The sequence below is a fragment of the Sinocyclocheilus anshuiensis genome, unplaced genomic scaffold, assembly GCF_001515605.1.
Source record: "Sinocyclocheilus anshuiensis isolate Anshui unplaced genomic scaffold, SAMN03320099.WGS_v1.1 scaffold1496, whole genome shotgun sequence".
Taxonomy (NCBI): domain Eukaryota; kingdom Metazoa; phylum Chordata; class Actinopteri; order Cypriniformes; family Cyprinidae; genus Sinocyclocheilus; species Sinocyclocheilus anshuiensis.
The window spans coordinates 275900-285725 of NW_015538031.1; the positions used below are offsets into that span (position 1 = coordinate 275900).

The 9826-nt window shown below is 37.7% G+C and overlaps 1 protein-coding gene across 1 annotated transcript in view; it reads left to right on the top strand.

Moving 5' to 3' along the window:
- Nucleotides 1–9826, top strand: part of LOC107680469 (probable C-mannosyltransferase DPY19L3) — a 58184-nt gene that overhangs the window by 18941 nt on the left and 29417 nt on the right. The window contains exons 14-16 of the mRNA XM_016476355.1: nucleotides 383–494; nucleotides 1965–2021; nucleotides 2370–2452. Coding sequence (XP_016331841.1) covers nucleotides 383–494; nucleotides 1965–2021; nucleotides 2370–2452 — 252 coding nt within the window. The remainder of the gene's footprint in view (nucleotides 1–382; nucleotides 495–1964; nucleotides 2022–2369; nucleotides 2453–9826) is intronic.

Genomic DNA, 9826 nt, shown 5'->3' on the forward strand with positions numbered 1-9826 from the left:
CCTCCATGCAAATATTTTCCTTCTGTATTTTCCTCACTCTGCCATCTGTAATTTCATTCCCTGCTGCTGCCGCTATGGTGCATCTCAATTTCAACCTCTTCTCTGCTTCCACTTTCATTTCCTGTCCTCCACACCGCTTCTGATTTGTGATCTTCTTCATCTTATTAGTCCGTATCCCAAGTTGACAGTTCATTCGAGATTTTAATGATGAATGAATTATGGTAGAACATTGCGATATCGCTTCATAAAGTTTCGTTTGGTGTCAGAATAGTAATAGATTTGGAAATGAATGCTGCTCGAGTCTTTCATGTTTGCAGTGTGTTATCTGAGCTTTATGATAAAATAGAAAGCACCAATAGATTTCTATCTTTGCTGCTGGCAGGATGAAATATTTGTGGACTGGCCACATGTGTGCATTCGCCGCCTTTGGGGTGTGTGGTAAGGAGGTGTGGTCGTTGTATCTGAGGGTCCTTCACTGCAACACTAGAACCATGGTGAGTGACAGATCTTTCACAAACACACAGTGCATTTGAGAGATACTGGCACATTTATTCACTAGCGTTAAAAAGTTTAGGATATTTCAGTAAAAAACACCAGCAATGAAATATTACAATTTAAAAAACAACTACTTTTCCTATTTTAATATATTGTAAAATGTATTTTATTTCTGTGATAGCAATGCTGAGTTTTCAGCAGCCATTACATCAGTGTCACATGATCCATCAGAATTCACTCTATTATGCTGATCTGATGCTCAAGTTAAATTTTTCATTATTATCAATAATGCTTTTTGATGTCACTTTTGGTCAATTGAATGTGTCCTTGCCGAATAAAGGTTTTTCTTAAAACAACAAAACAAAACAAAAAAAAAGTCTTAACCAAAACCTTTGATCAGTGGTGTGTTTACTTATACACACACACACACACACACACACACACACACACACTGTAGCGGAGAATTGTCTGAGCTGTAACACATTTTATTAAATTGTCCTCTAGAAAAGGAGAAATGAGACCGAAGTAATATGGCTAATCATATGTCAGGATATATATTTTGTAGAAATACGACTGTCCAATGAAAAACAGGGAACTATTTTCCAGGGAAGCTTGCCTCATGTTAGGAGTATGTTGTGTCATGTGAGGGGGAACACATGAATAATTTACATTTCATATAAAAGTGGCTTACTAATGCACAGTCCAATTCCAAGTCTTATTTCACAGCATATTCACATTTTCTTAAAACAGTTTTCAAAAATCAGAACACATTTTCATTAAAAAAAGTTTTAACACTCAGATTTTAATTTTTAATGTAAAGTGCAATGATTATCAACATTTTCTTATAATATTTCTTGCATTGGCTGCAAAGCTCACAACTTTCTCACAGTATCTTACCCCAAAGCATCTGACACACTTTGCCTCCCAGCAACAATTGCATGGCTTTATACAGTATTCTGTAGATTCACCAACTTATATGAAAATATATGTAATGTATTTTATTTATTTATTTTTTTTACATTTTTGCTCGTAATGTTAGAAATGTAAAAAATAAATCTCACTCGCTTCTATATGTTCATGTAACATAAATTGGTTTGGTAGATTAAGCATACGTTAAAGTTTACCCAGTTTACCCCATTCTCTCCGGTACTCAGTACAAGTAATAGCAAAAAATTCCAGTCTAATAATAGAATTTAGTACATGTAGAAGCTTACAAAATATCTTTATCACATATCGCTATATACAAGTGTCATTTCGAAGCTATGATGCTCAATGTTATGAACTAATATTGAGTTTCAGTAAAGCATGGTTTTCCTCTGCATAAATGTGCCCATGTGCACACAGCCGAACATTTTATTTCCCCACTAGGTGGCAATGTAGTTACAGCCCTCAAGCCTAAACAATTACAACCTGTTTCTTCCCATTTATATGGTTATTTATCCATTTATGTTATTAATCTGTTTCCACAGATGAGACTGATCAGGTACTCTGTTCCTATTGTAATACTGGCGTTTCTTTATTACAAGGTAAGACATTTTCAACTATGCTGTCATGTTTCTATTTGCATATATCGCTAAGCTGCCTGGGTAGCTGTAGGCCATAAACAGTCACGCAGGAATCCTAGTGCAAGCAAATGGAATCCGTATCACACTGTGTGTGCTATTTAGGCGAGTTTTGGATCCACAATGCTATTTTTTCTCTGTTAACACAGCAGTGGGAAGAAAGAATTAGACATGGATTGTGCAGATTTGTGTATGTTTGTGCATTTGGATGTTTATTGGGCTGCTTTGTTGATCATTGATTATTGTGAGTCATTCCCATTACAGCTGTCTCACACTCTCCCTCCATCTCAATCGCTGTCTTTCTGTTGACAGTTCTGGCCTAGACTGATGGAGGAGATATCTGAGCTGAGAGAGTTTTATGACCCAGACACTATGGAGCTAATGGAGTGGATCAGGTAAAGCAGCTGCAATCTTCCTCTTACATGCTACAAGCAAACACTCACAGACAACGATCAGACCAGAAGTCTGTGACCTTTGGCAATAGGCACTCAAGCCACCGATGGCACTAGAAAGGATATTCACTGGCATTGATAAGATGAATTTTTAATTTACTTAGTTGTTTATTTTAGAAGTGTTGAATTCACTTGCATCTGCATGCCAAACTTCTTTCGCAGTAATCCATCCTTATCATCACACAATCTGTTTTTATTTAGCTGTACGGTCTGTGATGGAGTTTGGTCTGTTTTCTTAATTAATTTATTTATTTTTTGCTTTTCACAGAATAATTAGTATAATCGAGAAGATGTTTCCGCTAGCAGCGTCGTATAATAAGTGCTACAAACACATAATAACGAATCAGTCTGGCATACACGGTCTTTAAAGGAACAGTTCACCCAAAAATAAAAAATAGCTGAAAATGTACTCACCCTCAGGCCATTCAAGATGTAGATGAGTTTGTTTATTTATCAGAACATATTTGGAGAAATTTAGCATTACATCACTCACCAATGGATCCTCTACAGTGAATGGGTGCCGTCAGAGTGAGAGTCCAAACAGCTGATAAAAACATCATAGTAATCCAGAAGTAATCAGTATGACTCCAGTCCATCAGCTAACATCGTGTGAAGCAAAGGCTGTGTTTGTAATAAATCCATCATTAAGACAATTCTGACTTGAAAATTATTTTTGCTGCTAAAACACTAGTCCTCCATCCTCAGTATTGCTTTCTCCAGTGACAAAGCTGTCTTGTCTGAATCAGGAGAGAAATATGCACAGATCAAGCACTGTTTAAAAGCAAGAACAGTTCCATTCTAAACACATATATTGGTGGATTTTGATGTGAGGACAACAGGGAATGGACTTTTTCATTGGAGGAAATTTTTTTGGAGGAAATATTTTCTCATACTTTGTCCAGAAGTGGTGGTTTAAAGTTAAAATTAATTAACCTTAATTAATGGATTTGTTATTTACAAACACACAGCTTTTCACTTCAGAAGACATTAATTGATGACCTGGAGTCGTGTGGATTACTTTTAGGTTGTTGTGATGTTTTTTTATGAGCTTTTTGAACTCTCATTCTGACGGCACCCATTCAGTACAGAAGATCCACTGGTGAGCAAGTGATGTAATGCTAAATTCCTACAAATCTGTTCTGATGAAGAAACAATCTCATCTACATCTTGGATGGCCTGAGGGTGAGTACCTTTGAAGCAAATTTATTTTGAACTATTCCTTTAACGTTTTTCACACAAAACATGACACTTAAAGAAATGATGTCTTCCCCTTAAGTTAACATCACACAACACAACTTTAAAACATGACAACATCATGCACATAAATGGTAAAAACAAAAACATTGAGGCACTGATTTGCATAATTTATTCATGATGCCGTGCATGCTGGGAAACAAAATCTAGCATTCGGCACCATAGAAATCACAATATACTGCATTTCGTGGGGGCTGAAAAGTAAAACCGGCACTTAACGTCCATAAAATTGCCAACTTCTTGATCAAACTAATATAAAATGTCTTTCATCTTGCTCCCTCTTTCACTCCATTACAAACTGTGAAGGATATAAATAAAAAGCTGTAGTGAATACTCTTATTAATCGGATGGGATTTGCAGCAGTAAGGCAGCAGGTACTTGTGTTTGGAACTGGGCCGGTGTAAGATGGACGTCATGAATTAGACATTAGGTGTTGGATAGACTCCAGCGGTTGGCAACAGAAGGTTTCATCAATGACACCATTCTCACTTCAAGTGGGAAAAAAGCGCTTGCTCATAGTCAAGTTTATATGTCTGATTGTGTGAGAAAGAGTGAAATGTTTGGGCTGCATTGACACAGGTGATCTCTTCCTGAAGAAAATGCGATTTGTGTTGGATTAGTGGGTGAGTTCCCTTGGCTGATGCTGCGGCATTAAGCCGCTTCCACACGCTAATTAACCATCAGATGAAAGAGTTAAGCGGGGATCACTTCACACTTCTGTCTGTGCTTGGCTTGCCAAAGCCTGCACTGTTTTATATGTAGATTACCAGAGATGCTCTTCTGCCTAGAAAGGGAAGGTGAGCATGAAAAGCATATAGAGGAGAGTGGCAGTATCAGCCTCCTCTAACCATGATTGGAACTTACTGCATAATAAACCACATACGTGGCTCAATGTGAAGAGGGAGGGCGAACAACTACAACTGTGAAAGTGTCGCTGTCAAGCAATCTTTTGATTTATCTTGAGCTAAAAACAACACACTAGACACTGTATGATTTTATAGTGAGTGTGTGAAAATACATTTTTCCACTTTTGTGATTTTGCTGGTTTTATTAGACAGCTGTATAGTGTAGAGTGACAGGTGCTGTGCTTCAAAACCTAGTGAGCTGCCTTGCTGTTTCTGCCCACATAGGCAGCATCCTCATGAGTGATTGATTTGGAGGAGCAACAATATGTAAATGCAAATGACAAGTCTCGGATAACCTAATGCAGTATATATATATATATATATATATATATATACACACACACACACACACACACACACAATTTGCATTTACATATTGTTGCTCCTCCAAATCAATCACTCATGAGGATGCTGCCTATGTGGGCAGAAACAGCAAGGCAGCTCACTAGGTTTTGAAGCACAGCACCTGTCACTCTACACTATACAGCTGTCTAATAAAACCAGCAAAATCACAAAAGTGGAAAAATGTATTTTCACACACTCACTATAAAATCATACAGTGTCTAGTGTGTTGTTTTTAGCTCAAGATAAATCAAAAGATTGCTTGACAGCGACACTTTCACAGTTGTAGTTGTTCGCCCTCCCTCTTCACATTGAGCCACGTATGTGGTTTATTATGCAGTAAGTTCCAATCATGGTTAGAGGAGGCTGATACTGCCACTCTCCTCTATATGCTTTTCATGCTCACCTTCCCTTTCTAGGCAGAAGAGCATCTCTGGTAATCTACATATAAAACAGTGCAGGCTTTGGCAAGCCAAGCACAGACAGAAGTGTGAAGTGATCCCCGCTTAACTCTTTCATCTGATGGTTAATTAGCGTGTGGAAGCGGCTTAATGCCGCAGCATCAGCCAAGGGAACTCACCCACTAATCCAACACAAATCGCATTTTCTTCAGGAAGAGATCACCTGTGTCAATGCAGCCCAAACATTTCACTCTTTCTCACACAATCAGACATATAAACTTGACTATGAGCAAGCGCTTTTTTCCCACTTGAAGTGAGAATGGTGTCATTAATGAAAAAGTCCGTGAAAGTGATTTTGTGCCTCTTCGAGATAGCACAATAATGCGTCGTTCACTTGTAGAACGCAAGCTTCTAGAGGGCACGTAACTCTGAAGTAATGCATTTAGGTAAAAGGGGTGCAGAGCCAGTGGTAGTTTTGTAGGCAAACATTAATGCTAATATAAATACAATGTAAGACAACAATATAAAACAAATCAATAGCCTAATCAGCAGCTGACACTTAATCATGGTAAGCAATATTAAAAAGGTGGGTTTTCAACAGTTTCTAGTGAGCTACTAGTCCATTTTAATTAATTAAAATATGTTATTATTTGAAGCTGTATTAATTACAAGTGCTTCTATAATCATGTCTCTTGCTTTGTGTGCCATCTTGGATGGATTTTTTTCCCCTTTACAGTCACCATGAAATGGAAATTGCGATCGTATTTTCTTCTCAATTGTTATATATACAAGTGAAATGGCTTCTAGAATGAAAAAAAAATGTAGGGTGGGACTTAATTTTTCCATCTGGACTTGATTGGATCGTTGTCTTTTGCTAATTGCTGTGATCTCATGTGAATGACAGATTGCTGGAGGGGAGGCTTTATTGCTCAGGGGTGTAATTAGGATTTCACTCATAGTTGAAATCAAATGATCAACTCTGAACATAGAAACAGTGTTCCTAGCTGAAAAAAACAACAACAAAAACACTAACTTTCATTAACCAAAAAGGGAATAATACAGACTACAGAGCTCTACCATTTATGTACTGTACCTACTATAAAACCCAAAGTATACCAGTTTTTATGTAAACGCTAGTGTACATGTACAGCTGAACGCATAGCCTTTCAAAATATACTCCGTTTGATGGCATGCATAAATCAAAATCCCTTTCAAGGAAAGTCAGTTCACTCATGACTATATTTACAACATCTCCTGGCAGCTATTTTGGACATACATCAAGACAGGCTTGCATCTACTTGCATAGGGAAATACTGAAATCCCCAAAACTCACATTTAAATAACATTTAAACCGTAACAAAATCTGACATGAACTGTCCTATAAATGTTTGTTTCTTATTCACAAATGCTGTTAAAAAGCATACATTCCAGATTGGTCCAGCCAATGTGCATGTGTCTGTGGGAACTGGAACTTCTGTTGGCAGCTGCAGTGAAGCAATGACTTTACAATTTAGCGATTGGCACTTTTATGTGGAAGGCGGGATATATTCAGAAATATTGCACATTGCTCTTTTTCCCATTCGTTGTAATATAAGTTAACATTGGCAAACTGAGAGTTTTGTTCAGTGTCTGGCTATTTCTTCGAATTTATAATCAATAAAAATCTGTTTGTGCTCTTTCAAGCTAGAGTTACGGCTATCCACCTCAAGCCACTTCACTCAAGGGCTTCTATTGTTGTGGTCATCTCCAGTAGTTTGTTGTTGTTATTCCGTATCTTCCATATTTTCCAAATCAGTGTCCATGATCAGAGTTGCTGTCTTGCGGACCAACTAATTAGTGAAAAAATGCAAGGTACATGTGTGAGCTAAACGTACAATACGTGTACCCAACCATATAAGTAAAACCCCAAGTAAACTTTGCTGACTGATGTCCTTGGTTATGTGGTGTCTTGCTGTTTTTCAGATGCTTTGTCACATTAAAAGTAGTTCAACACAGTGCGTTCTGTTCCATCGCATTGTACAATAATGTGACTTGAAAAAACGGGTCCCATGAGAAAGGGGTTGGGAACCTCTGGGTTAGTTCATAGCACAATCCACCCATGTGAATGCCATCATAATCTCTAACTAAGAGTTTAGAACCTACAATCTCTGCAGATCAGCTGAGAAGGCTTTTGGGGAGGGTGTCATGTGTATGTGTCTTCTCTTCATGACTGATCAGTGGCCTTTCAGTTGAACCGCATCTGTCCCGTAGATGGAAGAGAGTCCTTTGTCACAGTTCTGAGACTCTGTCATCACAGTCAGCCTTACCATTGTGAACGTCTCCCTGCCATGTAATTAATTTTCCCTCTTTTGTTTTGTAGTTTTCTACTGTGCACTCTTTTATTATAGCTCCCATAATGAAGTTATTTCTGAATGTTGCCTTGTTTTGAAAAAATGAAGATAAATTAGTCTTTTGTTTTCTCTGAAGAAAAAACTTTCTCAGTCCCTCCGAGCACAAGTAATTTGTGTTCCCCATCTGAACAAAGATGCATTTTCCTCCTTCTGTTTTCTCTGTTTTTATTTCTTTCTTTCCTTCATATTTTCGACATCTTCGCTCTCACTTCCACTCTAATTGTCACTCTAGCCACTTTCCTCCTCTTTCCAGTTTAATTTGATCAAATTAGTGGCTTTTGCTGCTGCTGCTGCTGTAGACCTCTTGATGGAGATGTCGTTGAAGATGTCTCGGTGGAGATATTTCACTAACGCAGCGCTAATAGCCGTGCTCACAGATGCTAGCCTTGTTTGAACTCCAGTAGAATTTCACTAATTCACAAACACCCCAATATACACACTCTGTACACAAATTAAAGGTTAGCTGACACCATTTCACACTTGTCATTTTTCTCGTTTTACCACTGAGAATTGTACATTTTGTCTTTCGCATAAATTGCCACTTTTGCCAGTTGTTGTGGAATCTTACAAGAAGTCTCAGACACTTGAATTATTGTTCATTTAAAAACATTACAAATAGGTTTACTGGTCCCAAATTACTTCTTTAAGTGACTTCTGAAACCTAGAGAGTGAAATTTAATTTTCCTTGCGTTCATTCCTTTTGAGTATAGATTAATCATTGACTTTAAGTTGTGCTCTCGCCCGATCAATCAGACTATCATCACTTTGTGAACCCTCCTCAGTCAGATGCTCCTTCCCTCTCTCTCTCTCTCTCTCTCTCTCTCTCTCTCTCTGAAACACAGGATTAAGGTCCACACAACTTGAGAGCACTCACAGATCCCATCCTGATTTAGCTTTATCTCCACACTGGCCAGTCTGTTTGCCATCTGAAGGACATTTAAGTAAGGTTATTCACCTTATTTTTTTAACATAAGAGCAGGAGGGAGAAGCTGTGTGTTTCTAGGCGATAGCAAAAGCACTTTATTTGGCCTTCCGAAAGTAGATGCATTTAGGAATCTTTAAGATTACTTACAACAGAACAGCAATGCATTTTATGGACGACCGTTTCGTGAACCTAGGAGAGGAGGTAATTCTGACTTTGCTATGACAATCTGGCGCTTCTGAATCAGCTACTGTTTTGTTATTAGTTTAAGAACCCTTTCGGGCTCTGTCTTTACATTTATTTTGAAAGATGAAGCTCGCGATTATGGTAAGGGGCGTTACATTTCCGACGAGTGCTTGCGGTGTTCGGCCAATCACAATGCACTGGGTCAGCTGGCCAATCAGAGCAGTCTGCGCTTGTCGGAAGGAGGGACTTTGTTGAAAACGAAGCGTTTGACAGAGGCGGGGCATAGAGGACTTACAATAATGTATAGTATTTGAAAAATAATGTGTTTTTTTGAACATTAAAGCATGTCAACATATTCTGTTACACCAAATACACCAAATAATGATCTTTAAAAAAGCATCATATGACCCCTTTAATGTATCGTCGTAATTATGAACACACTGGTTTGAAGCGCAAATAGTTTTGCTGTTTACTTCTACTGTTTTGTTATTCTTCTGGTTATTTACCAATAACGAATGGCTAATGAATCAGAAGTCTCACACATTCACAGAAAATAGCTTGGAAAATAAGGCGGATATGAACATGTTTGTTTGTTTGTGTCTGCGCACGCACAGTAATTGTGAAAATATGTACTCTTCCCACAGTTTACCTTGGACGTTGCCTTTTAAGACTTTTTCTCATTAGTTTTTTTTCTCATTTCTCATTTTATTCCTATGTTTCTGGAAATGGGTCAATGACATGGCACTCAGTTGTTTGTGTGAATCTATTCATGAATCATTCATTCAAAAAAATACATGACGAAAATGCACTTCAGACATGCATCAAATGGTTTTAATACAGCTGTATATGGTATTAAAAATAATAAATTTTATATATATATATATATATATATATATATACTGTATATGTACAGAGCC